The 15,767-nt window shown below is 39.3% G+C and overlaps 1 protein-coding gene and 1 pseudogene across 1 annotated transcript; both read right to left on the bottom strand.

Annotated features, from left to right (window-relative positions):
• The window catches only part of LOC136276830 (fibroblast growth factor receptor 4-like), a 117,716-nt pseudogene extending 114,769 nt beyond the window's left edge, over positions 1–2,947 (bottom strand).
• A 5,741-nt stretch (positions 2,948–8,688) lies between these two features.
• LOC136276786 (muscle, skeletal receptor tyrosine-protein kinase-like) lies at positions 8,689–13,687 on the bottom strand. The gene is made up of 5 exons (XM_066162246.1): positions 13,603–13,687; positions 13,025–13,339; positions 12,449–12,763; positions 9,888–10,027; positions 8,689–9,461 (listed from the first exon to the last, which is right to left on the bottom strand). Exons 1-5 carry the CDS (start codon positions 13,685–13,687, stop codon positions 9,156–9,158), a joined length of 1,161 nt encoding a protein of 386 aa, XP_066018343.1. The 3' UTR covers positions 8,689–9,155.
• Positions 13,688–15,767: the final 2,080 nt, after the last annotated feature.

Below are 15,767 nucleotides of genomic sequence, written 5' to 3'. Positions count from 1 at the left end.
TGTATAAACGCCGCTTGTTGTTTTACCAGATTTGTACAGCTCAGCACAGTTCTTCTTAACTGTTGGAAGACATAAATATATTTGCGCGAGAATCGTAAGACTTCGTTGATATCATGACAAGCTTCTCCATTTGTCTCTTACCTTCAGTACAGGTGTGTCGAGATTTAATGAGGGTCTTGTTTTCTTTGATAGAAGCAATGTCGTTTTGCATTTCGAGAAGTGTCTCGTTTATTTCTCTAAGGAGAGTTTCTGTATATTTTCCAGACAAGATTAAAATCCTTTGGACTTCTTTTATCTGAGTCACAATTCCAAACAAATGGAAAGGAAAAATGATAATTTATCGTGAACATACCTTTACATGAAGTGTTGTTTCTCGCTTTGATAATGCTGACATCATTTCTATCGTGCATAAGCTGCTTCTTCATTTCCTGAATAAGTGCTCCGATCTTCTTGTTTGGCGTTCCTGCATGGAGGCTGAAGTAGACGTTTTGACATGGGTTTGTGGGTGAAGAACCGACTGGGGTGCTAGCGCTGTTACCTGGCTTAGCAGACGTTTGACTCACCACGATATAAGGGTCAAGAACAGAAAACTGCGACGAAAATCTGAGAAAACAAGAGTCATCATACTTATTGAATGTTGGCTCTAGTTTAATTGTCGATAACTTGAGGTTGTCACTGACTGGTTAGAATGTAGAAGTAACCCATTTTAGAACAACAAAGTGTGTGCGTCATTGAAATTATTGCGAGAGTTTTTTCGCGTTATACTGCTCTTTTGAGCCCACTGTCAACGTCATCAGTTGAAATTAAGTCACCGGCGGGAAAATTTCCCTCGTCTCCGACTTGAAAACAATGAAGGCATCTTTGGAAAATTTTTGTATGATCTTGTTCTCTCTTTTCCTAATATGATGATTCAGTTTTTTGAGGGTCACACTGATGTCGGTTAGTGTTGACAATTCGTAAAAATACTAACAGTTTGAAAAGTTATGTTCACCTCACCCATGAAATCTGACTAAATTACCTTGCGATTACGATTCATGGCTGATAGCCATTAAGATAAGCATTGTTGTAAACATATCCCCGCATCGATTTCTTTTGGATAACTGACGAACATCCTCCCTTGCAATCGGAAGAGAGAAACAAAACAGTGCCATGATCAATTCAGGTAATTTATCATAATATGCGTCAGAATTTTGAATCATGTTAGTTTATCCAATTGACTTTGAGGTGAATACAACTTATGATTAATCATCGAAATCATGGCGTTAATGGTCTCTTGAATTTCTCATCCTAAAGAAACACAGACTTGAAACCACGCAGATCATATGGATGACTGCATGAGGAAAATGATAAACTGTTGTTTAATATTATCATTCAAATCAGCCGTCACTGCTTTTGGTAAGGTAAGCACTTCAGTTTAAACATTGCCCTAAGCGAGTGGCTTTGTAGAGAGAGGTAATTTTCAGCTTATCAAAATGGATTGATTCAGCTGAGAGACTTGCTGTAGTCGTTGTAACGACTAGAAATTAGGATTTGTTTTTTACCCTTAATATGCATGAAGTAAATATGAGCGCTCTTTGCTATAAATTACTGACTTGAAAGGCTATGGACCTAAAATTAGACATGATTATGGTATGTAACTACTGCCTAAGTAGTGCACATCACTGCGAGGATCACTTTCATTCACGGTATGTAACAATGCTACACGAACTCGTCGTGTTTTCGTGTTCAGAATATTTAATAAGCGTAAACCTAAACAGTGCTTCAAACATTTTTATATTTTTTTGTGAACTGACCGTTGAATCAAGCCCGTCGATTTTTTTTTCATGAAGCCGTTTCATTATCACTGAGTATACAACAATTACACAATTCTTTTTTACAACTCAAAGTTTCAGTCCTTGTTTTTTTTCGCCGATGGAAGAGTGGTTGGTTGCTTGTAAAAGATAAATTAAAAACATCTCGGTGATTCTAAGCAGTTAATACACAAACAGATAAGAATTTTGGTCTTGTTAGTGGCAAAAAAATAGATCTTTTAAAATTACTTATCTCGTGAGTAACCGAAGGCCATAGACTCTCTTTGTCCTTCATTCTGCTTAACGCGATATCCGGTGAGACATTTAGTCTTTTGAAGAAAAAGCTGAGCCGGATTCAGACAAAAAGTATTTCACAGAAGCCAACGGGATAGAAAAATCACCTGTATGCCACGATGAGTGAATATCATAGCTACATCGCTAATTTGCGAGACTAGCTTCAGACGCACATTCTTTTCGTTCACGACTTCCTCTATCCTAATGAATTTGCTTCAAAGAGAGATGAGTAAATGACAAATAAATTTGAGTAAAAATAAAATCAGATCTATTCACGTATTATTCATGTGAGCGCCTCGGTCTTTGTGTCCAAGTGTCTATGTAGCTGCATGCTTGAAGAAATTCACAGTCACCTCTACTTGCGAAACCTTACCTCCGTGTACCCATGCTCCAATTACGTTGAAAATATTCAGATGTCGGCCAGCTTGTTTCAGAGTCCTTATCTCGTTTAACAGCGCGGCTTTCTCAAGTTTGCTTGCATCATCTACATAAAAATGTGGAAAGATGTTAAGTTACACTCCTTCATTTTCCTCAGAGAATGCCGAGTGTAATTAAATGACTTCAGAAGCTTATGATGACATTCAATGGTATCAAAAGCATCTACGTCATCGTATTTACTTACTGATCCCTCCTGACTGTAGGAAAAGTTAAAACTTAAAAAAGATCAGTGCGAATAGAATGAGACTCCTATGTATACCTTTCAACTTTTTTACTGCAACATCAATAATGTTTCCGTTCTTTCCACCACAACGACCTTCGTAAACGATTCCATATTCCCCCTGGCCGAGTACTTCTTCAAGCACTTCGAGATCATCCACGTCTTTTTCGCATTCTTCAAGCGTTATATTAAGAGATGTTAGCATTTGATCGCCATGTTTGCAGCTACCATGCTACTGTCTTGATGCGGCACTTAAGAGGCTGTCTCTCTTATTTCCACCCGGTCAATTTCGCGTCAAATTTTGCCAGAAACTCTGTTAACAGAAAGACTTTACCTAGGAAAGATCTAAATTAGATTTGGTTTGATTCGAAATAATTTTCTGACTGCATTAAGGGCCATAATTATTTCCCAGTCCGTAGGGACCGTCGCAACGTCTCGAAAATTGAAAGATAGGCATATTTTGTAACATTGTAAAATATTTGATTCGCATAGTTAAGCCACAGAATTTATATCAGATTGCTTAAAAAACCTTTCTAGTTTGCCAAGAAAGTTAGAATTTGCCCCCTGAATACATTTTAAAAGGCGAATTTTAGCATATTCTGACCACAAGAAATCGCCATCGGCCGATGGCTGTAAATAACCTTGATTTAGACGTTAAGTTTTGGGATTTGGGACCTGGTTGACGACTCTATCCTATTCAGCCGTTAAGTTTAGACCTTTATAGGCAAAAATATGCAAAAACCCCTGTACATTTTCGATTTTTCAAAAGTTATGACCGTTTGAATCAGCACATGTACGAGCATTCGCGATTTTTTCACCTACACCAAAATCGAACCACTGAAGCAGATTTCGTCATAAATATAGCTTACCTTCGGCGCATCTTGGGTTTATGTGAAATTTCAGATATTCCTCGCTCCCCAAACTGGTGAACTTTATGATAACTCCAAGTTTCAGCGGTCGGCATCTATCGATACTCTTCTTTGACTCGTTGTTGCGAACTAAACTCGAAAACTAAAGCCATGTTTCGCGCTTAATGTCCTGTTGAAACTTTGGATTGCAGCTGCAGTCTCTTCAAGAACCAGTCATAGAACTCCACTTGTAAGTCTATGAGTCGAAGTTTGGGGGCTAAAATTTGGAATTTAAAGCTGAACGATTGCACTATCGCGCACGATAGTGGTCCTCGTTAATCATTGCAGGTGAACCCGCTGACCCTTTATTTTTTCTGGAAGGCCTGCAAGTGTAGTATGGCATGCCAGTGCTTTTTCGAAACCAGAGAGGCTTCAGTCTGTAGCGAGTCTTCCGCGAGGTTGATAAAGCTTTCAGAATGTAGAGGTGATATCAATGATCATCTACAAGCATGTCACTTAGGTCAGCTTAGAGGAACGGTACAAGAATATGAGCTTATCGTTAACAGGTCAGGCTTGCCACACGACCTTTCCCCTGATCAACTTAACGAACTTTGGATCTGCGAAAAGCATAGAGGAAACATAAGTAAAAACTGGCGACCACGTCGCACTTGCCAGTACCCGCTGCACAACGGCCGGCAGCTTAATACTAGAAATGCAGTTCATCTCGACATGTCGAGGGAAATAAACACTATCTTTGTAGAACTCGTTCCAACAGGTTCCCTTGAGTATGATTTTTATGTAAATTCTAGCTTACTAACCAGGTATTGTCCTGAAATGTGGGGCAGGTTTTAAGTCAAGATGATATCTAAACATATATTGAGGTGCGGTAAATGTCAGAATTCAGTATTTTGGAATTTGATTAACATTTGGGCCAAAGCTCGCACGTAAGTGAGTATTAAACAAAACAACTGCTGTGATTTCGTCCCAAGATACGTACCGTGATACCACATAGAGGCCATGTGACAGCTAGTGCAACTTGATAAGTTAAATCATACTTTGACTTGTAACATTGCTCTAAAGCAAACTTGAAATCTACAACCTAAGTTTCCAACACCACAAAATTGTAACGTTAGTCAATTATGTATATAATCGGGAAACAGAGCAACTCCACTGAAAAATGCGTAATACATTGGGTTTTACTACCCGACCTTATCTCTAACATCTACATGTTTACAAAAGCATTTTTTTATGTCATACACGCAAGGCGGATACGAGATAAATAAACTTAGACAGTAATTTGACACCAATGTTTACGCCGATGCAAGATAACATTCCTTCTGTTTTTGACATTTATACATTTACACAAAGCCCTTTTGTGTTATTGATATAAAAGCGAGCATGCATCCATTTTCGTCCTTTTGTCCCTGAATAGTCAGAGTTCAACAACCTTTGCAACACATCCCCTATCCGAAATTTAAGAGAGTACCCCGGGGTATAGGATAACAAAACCTTAAGAGGGCAGCAATGCATCGGTAAAGGAAAGTACATTCCATATGACGTAATTTATATCAAGCACCAAGGTCAAACCTCCCTTCAAACCATGGAATCTCAAGGGTTTTATGATTCTCGTGAAAAGCGTGTGGTCAAGCGTCGTTCAAAGGGAAGCAAGGAAACAGAGAGTACAACGCCATTGTTTGAATGCTCTGTGCTTGGATGTGTTGAAGTGTTCGAAACGTTTTCGCAGCTAGAGCTGCACCTGAACGTTGGAAAGTATACAGTCAGCAGGTTAGGCCAGTATGATGCAATCAAAAGGGACTGGGCCCTTAAGTTCTCATCGCTAGATACCGCTGGTATCGAGTGTTCGAGCTGTTCGTTAGATTCCAGTACACCACTCACTTCTCCCGGGGATACTTCACCCCACTCGTCTCTACGAACAGGATGGGCCGTAAGCAAACCAAGGGGCAGCGTTAGATTTTCAGAGAAGGTAAAAGAATACCTAACGGCACGGTTTACACTTGGAGGAAGAACTGGGCGAAAGGCAGACCCCGCCCAAGTTGCAATGGACATGCGAAATGCGAAAAATGAATCAAATGCACGTTTGTTCACTAGAGAACAGTGGCTGACAAAGAGCCAAGTTCAGAGCTTTTTCTCTCGGCTAGCAGCAATGCGACGAAAAGATCAGGGTGTGATCGGGATATCGCTGGATGAGGAGGAAGATGTCCAATGCGTCCAGGAAGATTCCGAGATATAAGATCTGGTAGACAAAGTTAACAAAGAGATTAAAGTCTCACATCCAATCTGCTACGACGCGTATAACCTCTGTGAACACACTTCAGAAATTCAATGTGGTTTTGTTGAGAGCCTTCTGTAGTGATTTTGAGTCCCTGTAAAATCGAGAGACAAAAAAAAGATCCTCATAGACAAACTTTCGGACGTGATTAGTGATTGTCAATGTGTTTCTCAGTAGACTTATGTAAACGGTGGCTGAAAGTGTAGAATATGCTTTACAGATATAAACTACCTTTGGTTCCGATATCAAGTTCTGACGGCGTTGTTATAGTGTAATTTATTATAATATCTAGTAGTAAGTGAAATGTTTTGATGAAAACGATTAAAAATTTACCAAAAGCAACACTTATAACATCTGTTCATACGAAGCATGTGTCAAAGTTTTTATCAAGTCGGTAGCCGATTTCTCCGGCTATTGACAGGTTGCTGATCTGTGGACACAATCGACGCGGAACCGAGACTGAAGCAAGCTCAGGATATTTGAAATTGATTTATTAATTATATCATATTAAACTCCAGGTAAAAGCATTTATTCTTTTCATCCAAAATTTTCCTCCCCAAATATTACATTGGGATGTAAATTGGGATACAAAACAAAACCGTATGGCACAACGTACAACACAAGTTATCAGCGGTCTTCTCTTTTGTGCGGACCTTTGTGAAAACAGTACAGCATGGAACTGGATCGTCGTGATCTAAATTTAAGCGATTATTTCTTCACTTCAGTAGCCTAAACCTTAATTTCCCCCTCAGCTTCCAGACATGGAGAGTTTATATTCTGATTTTGGAAAAAATTCAGCTCTGTAGCGACGTTAAATGGGTGATTCACCGCGAAATGTGGCCAATTCTGACATTTGTTTTGATACCACGAATCGCTATGGATGCCGCCTACTTTTCGAAGGCAATACCTAGCTATTTGTTGAGGTTATCATGGATTTCACCAATTTGGTTATTAGAAAAATTCTGAAGTGAGTCATGAAGCCGGGCTGCAAAGCGGGTAAGCTGTATTTATGACGAAATCTGTTCCAGTGGTTCGATTTTGGTGTAGGTGAAAAAATCGCGAATACTCGTACATGTGCTGATTCAAACGGTCATAACTTTTGAAAAATCGAAAATGTATAGGGGTTTTTGCATATTTTTGCCTATAAAGGTCTTAAATTAACGGCTGTGTAGGATAGAGTCGTCAACCAGGTCCCAAATCCCAAAACTTAGCGTCTAAATCAAGGTTATCTACGGCTATCGGCCGATGGCGATTTCAAGTGGTCAGAATATGCTAAAATTCGCCTTTTCAAATATATTGAGAGGGCAAATTCTAACTTTCTTGGCAAACTAGACAGGTTTTTAAGCAATCTGATATAAATTCTGTGGCTTAACTATGCGAATCAAATATTTTACAATGTTACAAAATATGCCTATTTTGAAACAAAATCGCTTACCCACAATCTATTTAGGGGAGACGATTTTGTGTCTTCGAGCAGAACTATGAATGAGGATTTCTCACCAATATCAGCGTTTTCTATCTTTAGAAAGTTATGCTCTATTAATCCAGCTAAGGCACAAGGACCGGACGGTTTCCCCGGATGGCTCCTAAAGGAGAATGCGGATCTTTTGGCGCCATCCATCATGGATATCATGAATGCCTCCCTTCGTGAAGGCCGTTTGCCCTTATCTTGGAAAGAGGCAGATATCGTCCCTGTCCCCAAGCAAAGACCTATCCAAGACATCAATAAGCACCTTCGCCCTATCTCCCTTACGCCTATCCTTTCCAAGATGGCAGAAGATTACATTGTTCATGAATTTTATGATACCTGCCGTGTTAAAGAAAATCGACAAAAGACAATATGGGACAATACCTAAATCATGCACTACGCACGCACTTGTTAGCATGATCCAAAACTGACACCTCAGCTCCGATGGGAATTCGGCCGTGATTAGGGTGGTTCTATTTGATTTCCGTAAAGCGTTCGATCTTATTGATCAAAACATCTTAGATTACGATATTCCGAACCACATATTATGCTGGATTGTTGACTTTTTATCGGATAGAAGACAGAGAGTTAAACTAGTCGAGGATTGATTCTCCGAATGGCGTTACATTCCAGCTGGTGTCCCACAGGGGACCAAGCTTGGGCCACGGTTATTTTTAATTATGATTAATGATCTGAATGCAGGAGAAGCAGAGATGTGGAAATATGTGGATGATACCACAATTTCAGAGGTGATAGCTAATGGCCAAGAGAGCTGTATTCAGCAAATCGTAGACGATCTCGCAATACAAGCAAGGGATGAAGGTTTTCAGTTAAACGAAAGGAAATGTAAAGAGCTTAGGATTAGCTTCGCAAAAAACGAACCAGAATTTGATCCTATCTGGGTTAACCGTCAGACCCTTGAGACTGTGAAAAGTATAAAATTATTAGGACTCAATATAAGTAGTGATTTAAAATGGAATGCCCATATGTTAGAGTTAGTTAGGAAGGTTTCTACAAGACTATATTTTCTAAGACAGTTGAAGAGATCGCATGTCGCCACAAAAGAGCTTCTTCTATTTTACATTACATGCATTCGGTGTACTCTGGAGTACGGCAGCCCAGTTTTCCATCGCGCTTTAACAAGTTATTTAAGCGAAGACCTAGAAAGACTTCAAAAACGTGCTATGAAGATTATTTATCCCGAGCTTTCGTATGCCAAGGCTCTGGAAATACCTAGACTTTTAACGCTGTATGATAGAAGAGAGGCAATCGCAGCAAAGTTGTTCAATGAAATATGTGCAAATCAATCTCACAGTCTTCATAAACTACTTCCAAGCAAATACCAACCTGGCTACTATCTGAGAGAACAAAGAACATTTATTCGTCCGAGGTGTAAAACTGAAAGATGCAAGAATAGCTTTCTCTTAAGTTATGTTTATCGTAGGTGATAATTAGATATTAATTTGTTTCTTATTTTACATAGGAATTCGACACATGCTTGTAATTTTGTCATTCTGTAACAGTTTTTAATTAGGAAATTAATTAATGAGTTGTAATTAACTATCTATCTATCTATCTATCTATCTATTTTTCAATCTTCGAGACGTTACAACGGTCCTTATGAACTGGGAAATAATTATGGCCCCTAATGCAGTCAGAAAATTATTTTGAATCAAACCAAATCTAATTTAGTCCTTTCCTAGGTAAAGTCTTTCTGTTGACAGAGTTTCAGGCAAAATTACTTTTGACGCGAAATTGACCTGGTGGAAATAAGAGAGACAGCCTCTTAAATGACCACTGCGTGAGTTTAACTACTTTTCTGCCTGGTGTTTTTGATCAAAGATGGGATTTGTGAAATTTTTTCTCCAACCTCTGGTGGAGTAGGAATCTTGCTTCCCTCTAAGCGCATCGAATTGACACTCCCATCGTCTTGTGTGGGGTCTTTTCTCTTTGGTCGCATATTGGTATTTTGCTTTTCATCATCTACCAGCGGAGCGACAACATTTATCACTAAAGGCGCTGAAACGTTCGTATTATGATTCTCATCTTCCGCTATTCCCTCAGCCAAATCGTTGTTGGCCATGCAGATCATATCTTCCTCATCCCTGTTTTCCTGTTATTGAAATGGATAGAATGTCAATATCTTCAACTGATAACAGTTCATGGTCACTAATGACTTGGTAATCGAAATACCCAGTCGTTCAAAACAACAACAAAAAATAGTTTGTTCACCTCCTTGAGTATTCTTTCCGATTTAATTTAGCAGCAATTTAGTTGAAGAAAAAATATCGTTTTGAGAGTTGGACAAAGTTAATTTTTAACCTTTTCCACCATAACATCAGTATGCATATTCCCCTTATTGCTCCCCATACATTCCCTTAGGTGCTGATGAGGAGAATTTGTTTCATAATCCAGAGCTTCTCGAATTAGAGACCATTTCCCTTATTCTCATTACCTTAATGTGTGATTTGCGGGTGATATTGTTAGGAGAAGTTAGATGCTAGTCACTCCTAGGGGTTAAACAATCTATGAAAAATACCTGGTTATTTGGTCTTGCACGTCGATAGAGAAACGCCATGGTGCACCCGCACATGATTGTCATTATGATGCCACCAAATACACTAAGCGCAGTAATCAAGGAGACTGAACGATGCCGATCTTTTCTCGATGACGCTGTTGCTGGATACATCAAATAAAAAAAGAGGAAAAATCGCATACAGTGAGAGTCGGCAAACTTGAGAAATTTTTAATTACTTATCGTTCGTGTGAAATTTCATACTGAGCTATGTTACATAATTGCCCCTCACGGAAATTGAACGTAAAGTTACAAACTGTACCAATCTGCGACCTCATCTAGATGCTTAATGGACAAGAACGCATATTTCGATGGTGTTTCTCCAGCGCTGCTCTTTGTAACACAATTATATTTGCCGTCGTCTTCTTCTTTTACTCCTCCTAGTGACAGCTGGTTTTGCATGATGTTTTTGTCATCTAGTAAAAATTGGAATGACTCTTGAAGTTGGGTTTGAGTTTGCAGCATTCAAATTATTTTCTTGACCCATGTGATATTTGGCTTCGGAAGACCAGCGGCAGAACAGTTAAAAGTTACATTGGAACCGAAAAAAAACAGTTTTGTAGGGGCCAGCTACGCTTAGCGAAAATAAATACGACACAACAAATTGTATGCGTTCAGATTCCTTGTATTCTTGTAAACAACGATTTACATTCGAGGACCTATTTGGCGACGATTCGATGTTGCTGCTTCTTACAGGATTGCCTCAAAATCCTTTGTTAAAAACTAAACTTAACAAAAAACGGCAAAAAAACCACAAACAACGCCCAAGCAATGTACATGGTGTGAGAAACTGAAACCCTAGGTATATTGTTAGCGGCGCAATGGTGTGTAAGTACACGATTCAACGAATTATACACGCTCTTTGCCAGATTCTTTACTTTCTCTCTCGGCACACGGAGAAAACTTCAGTTCTTTTCCACATCCATTGTTGACACGGTGTGCTGCCTCTCTAACAAAACTAACGAAATCCAAATACGCAGCTCGACCTTTGCCCTTGATGAGATCTCCTGCTTTATTGACCCACTTCCTTTTAAGACATCCCCACCGAACTTTATTAACTCTACTTTTGGTAGGGATGGACCTTGCTTGATCCCTTGTGCAATTGCAGCTTCTGACTGCTGTGCAGAGGTCAGTGACGAAGGAGAGAGGTACGGGTACTGCATTTGCAAAGGTGGGTCTGCTGTGAAACAAACGCTGGGTAGACTTCAGTTGCTGTTGCAGTTAGACTTGTTCTTGGGGCACAGTAATAAGCGGGTGTTGACTGGAAAATCGCTGGTGATAAACTCGCAATAGAGTACAATGGTGGCTGAATTGCGTCAAGTGCAGGTGTTGTAGTTAGTTAAGGAGAGTCTCGAGTCACAGAGCTAACTAAGGAGTGAGATTCCCTCCTGAAGCTGACGCCAGTGACCAAAATTGGACACAGATGGGGGCCTCTTTTTCTTCTGTCTTCTTTTACTCCCTCCATTCATTCTTCATACCTGGCAACGGTTTCTTCTACTTCTGTTTTCCAACCCCTGGGCTTGTAATCAAGTCTTGCACGACATTTCGACGTTTCCACGGTTCTCCTAAATGTCCAGCTCTCCGACGCCCAGCATGAACAGCTCTCTCTCGGTGTTGACTTCCTCTTCATTCAAAATCTCGCTCGGTGCTTTCTTCCTAGTTTCCATAATTGAACCTCGAAGATATTCGCTAACAGAAGTTAAATCCACATAGCCTAAAGATGGCTAACGATGGCTATACATCCAAATTTCCACCGCTCTCGTCGCTCCTAAACGCGTTGACTTCTGACAATTTATTCGGCAACTTGTCGAGTTACTATACGTGCGATTCTTCAAACACAACTTTTACCTTCGAATTACTGGCGGATTTTCTTTCCTTTTTGCCGGTCAGCTGATATCGAACCACTCTTGTGAACAGATCTTGACATATGAACTCTAATTTTGAATTATGTAGGGGCCAGCTACGCTTGGCGTAAATAAATACGACACAACAACCTGTATGCGTCCAGATTTCCTATATTCTTGTAAACAACGATTTGAAATACGAGAAACTATCCGGCGACGATTCGAAGTTAGTGCTTCTTAAAAGATAGCCTCTAAATCCTTAGCTTAAAACTAACCTTGACAAAAAACGGCAAAAAAACTTCAAACGAGGCCTAGGCAACGCACATTGCGTGGAAAACTGCGCCCTAGGTATATTGTTAGCGGCGCTATAGAATGTAAGTAAATTCAACGAATCACACAAGTTTGGTTCACCGGATCCTCAACAATCCTCGCCCAGTTGTCTGAAAGCAAAGATGTGAAAGAAGTACGGGAAACAAATAAAAAATGTTGATACCCGGTGAGAGGAAAGAAAGGGAAATACTGTGCATTATTTGAGTATATTTAAAAATTGCCTAAATTAAAAAAATCTAAAGCACATTCCCTTTTGCCAAAGTTTCTTTCATCCCTTTCCAAAGAAAAAATGGTCGTTCCATGATAAAACCTGATGTCAAGTTAAGAAGTAATATACAGCATACGTCTCACCTAAATCTTCTATGGACAAGAAAGCCGGGTTGGATGCTTTTTCTCCCACAGTATTATTTGCAACGCAGTGATATTTTCCTTCATCTTTCTTCTTTGCATCTTCTATTACCAGTTGGCTATGAATTTGTTTGTCGTCCAGGGCAGTCTTAATGTATTTTATTCTTGGGTTGGACTGTATAGCAAGTGGATCGTTGTCCTTTATCCATGTGATGGATGGCATGGGAGAACCTTTGGCGGTGCAGTTTAAAGTTACGTTGAAACCAGCAACGACGGTTTGGTTCTTTGGATCCTCGAGAGTCTCCGGTGCCAGGAAAGCTGACACCGACAATCCCAGATGACAGTAAAAATATGTTAGTAGAACATAAAAAAGGAGTAAGAGGAATGAAGAGAAATACCGTGCATTATTTAAGGATTTTCAAATTTAAAAAGAGAACTTAATTTTGTGAATTCTAAAACTCTTTCCCTTTAACCAAAATTTCTTTAAAGTTTTTTTCATCATTCTCTAAAGGTAAAAATGGTCGTTCTATGAGAAAACCTGATGTCAAGTTAAGAAGAAATATACAGCATACGTCTCACCTAAATCCTCTATGGACAAGAAAGCCGGGTTGGATGCTTTTTCTCCCATAGTATTATTTGCAACGCAGTGATATTTTCCTTCATCTTTCTTCTTTGCATCTTCTATTACCAGTTGGCTATGAATTTGTTTGTCGTCCAGGGCAGTCTTAACGTATTTTATTCTTGGGTTGGACTGTATAGCAAGTGGATCGTTGTTCTTTATCCATGTGATGGATGGCATGGGAGAACCTTTGGCGGTGCAGTTTAAAGTTACGTTGAAACCAGCAACGACGGTTTGGTTCTTTGGATCCTCGACAGTCTCTGGTGGCAGGAAAGCTGACACCGACAATTCCAGATGACAGTAAAAATTGTGTTAGGGAACATAAAAAAAGGAGTAAGAGAAATGAAAGAGAAATACCGTGCATTATTTAAGGATTTTCAAATTTAAAAAGAGAACTTAATTTTTGTGAATTCTAAAACTGTTTCCCTTGGACCAAATTTCTTTAAAGTTTCTTTCATCCCTTTACAAACAAAAAAATGGTCCTTCCGTTATTAAACCTGGTGCCAAGTTAAGAAGTAATATACAGCATACGTCTCACCTAAATCCTCGATGGACAAGAAAGCCGGGTTGGATGCTTTTGTCTCCCACAGTATTATTTGCAACGCAGTGATATTTTCCTTCATCTTTCTTCTTTGCATCTGCTATTACCAGTTGGCTATGAATTTGTTTGTCGTCCAGGGCAGTCTTAATGTATTTTATTCTTGGGTTGGACTGTATAGCAAGTGGATCGTTGTCCTTATCCATGTGATGGATGGCATGGGAGAACCTTTGGCGGTGCAGTTTAAAGTTACGTTGAAACCAGCAACGACGGTTTGGTTCTTTGGATCCTCGAGAGTCTCCGGTGCCAGGAAAGCTGACACCGACAATCCCAGATTACAGTAAAAAATATGTTAGTAGAACATAAAAAGGAGTAAGAGGAATGAAGAGAAATACCGTGCATTATTTTAAGGATTTTCAAATTTAAAAAGAGAACTTAAATTTTGTGAATTCTAAAACTCTTTCCCTTTAACCAAAATTTCTTTAAAGTTTTTTTCATCATTCTCTAAAGGTAAAAATGGTCGTTCTATGAGAAAACCTGATGTCAAGTTAAGAAGAAATATACAGCATACGTCTCACCTAAATCCTCTATGGACAAGAAAGCGGGGTTGGATTCTTTTTCTCCCATAGTATTATTTGCAACGCAGTGATATTTTCCTTCATCTTTCTTCTTTGCATCTTCTATTACCAGTTTGGCTTATGAAATTTGTTTGTCGTCCCAGGGCAGTCTTAACGTATTTTATTCTTGGGTTGGACTAGTATAGCAAAAAAAGTGGATCGTTTGTGCGTTATCCATGTGATGGATGGCATGGAGACCCTTTGGCGTGCAGTTTAAAGTTACGTTGAAACCAGCAACGACGGATTTGGTTCTTTGGAATCCTCTGGACAGTCTCTGGTGGTCAGGAAAGCTGACACCGACCAATTCCAGATGACAGTAAAATTGTGTTAAGGGGAACATAAAAAAAGGAGTAAGAGAAATGAAAGAAGAAATACCGTGCATTTATTTTAAGGATTTTTCAAATTTAAAAAGAGAACTTAATTTTTTGTGAATTCTAAAACTTGTTTCCCTTGGACCAAAATTTCTTAAGTAATTCTTTCATCCCTTTACAAAACAAAAAAATGGTCCTTCCGTTATTAAACCTGTGCCAAGTTCGAAGTAATATACAGCATACGTCTCCACCTACATCCTCGATGGACAAGAAAGCCGGGTTGGATGCTTTTTCTCCCACAGTATTATTTGCAACGCAGTGATATTTTCCATTCATCTTTCTTCCTTTGGCATCTGCTATTACCAGTTTGCTATGATTGTGTTTTGTCGTCCAGGGCAGTTCTTAATGTATTTTTATTCTTGGGTTGGACTGTATAGCAAGTGGAGCGTTGTCCTTTATATCCATGTGATGGGATGGCATGGGAGAACCTTTGGCGGTGCAGTTTAAAAAGTTACGTTGAAACCAGCAACGCACGGTTTGGTTCTTTGGATCCTCGCAGAGTCTCCGGTGCCAGGAAAGCTGACACCGGACAATCCCAATGACAGTAAAAAAATATGTTAGTAAGAACATAAAAAAAGGAGTAAGAGGCCTGAAGAGAAATACCGTGCATTATTTAAGGATTTTCAAATTTAAAAAGAGAACTTAAATTTGTGAATTCTAAACTCTTTCCCTTTAACCAAAATTTCTTTAAAGTTTTTTTCATCATTCTCTAAAGGGTAAAAATGGTCGTTTCTATGAGAAAACCTGATGTCAAGTTAAGAAGAATATACAGCATAAACGGTTTTTCGCTTCACTCTAACTCCTCTATGGACAAGAAAGCCCCGGGTTGGATGCTTTTTTCTCCCATAGTAATTATTTGCAACTCATGTGATATTTTTCCTTGCATCTTTCTTCTTTGGCATCTTTCTCTTACCATTGGCTATGAATTTGTTTGTCGTCCAGGGCAGTCTTAACGTATTTTATTCTTGGGTTGGACTGTATAGCAGGTGGATCGTTGTTCTTATATCCATGTGATGGATGGCATGGGAGTAACCTTTGCGGTTGCAGTTTAAAAGTTACGTTGAAACCATCAACGACGGTTTGGTTCTTTGGATCCTCGAACAGTCCTCTGGTGGCAGGGAAACTGACACCGACCATTCCATATGACAGTAAAAAATTGTGTTAGGGAACATAAAAA

The sequence above is a fragment of the Pocillopora verrucosa genome, chromosome 1 (genome assembly GCF_036669915.1).
Source record: "Pocillopora verrucosa isolate sample1 chromosome 1, ASM3666991v2, whole genome shotgun sequence".
Classification (NCBI taxonomy): Eukaryota; Metazoa; Cnidaria; class Anthozoa; order Scleractinia; family Pocilloporidae; genus Pocillopora; species Pocillopora verrucosa.
Note: the sequence above shows the minus strand (reverse complement) of the source record. Positions and strands in the feature narration are given on the sequence as shown.

Excerpts from the sequence above, each read along its gene's own strand:
- LOC136276786 (XM_066162246.1), bottom strand. The coding sequence starts at position 13,687 with ATGAAGGAAAATATCACTGCGTTGCAAATAATACTGTGGGAGACAAAA. Across the intron at positions 12,764-13,024 it reads CTTGTCCATAGAGGATTTAG|CTTTCCTGGCACCGGAGACT; the intron begins GTGAGACGTATG and ends TGTCGGTGTCAG. Across the intron at positions 9,462-9,887 it reads GTGCAAGACCAAATAACCAG|GAAAACAGGGATGAGGAAGA; the intron begins GTATTTTTCATA and ends TTTCAATAACAG.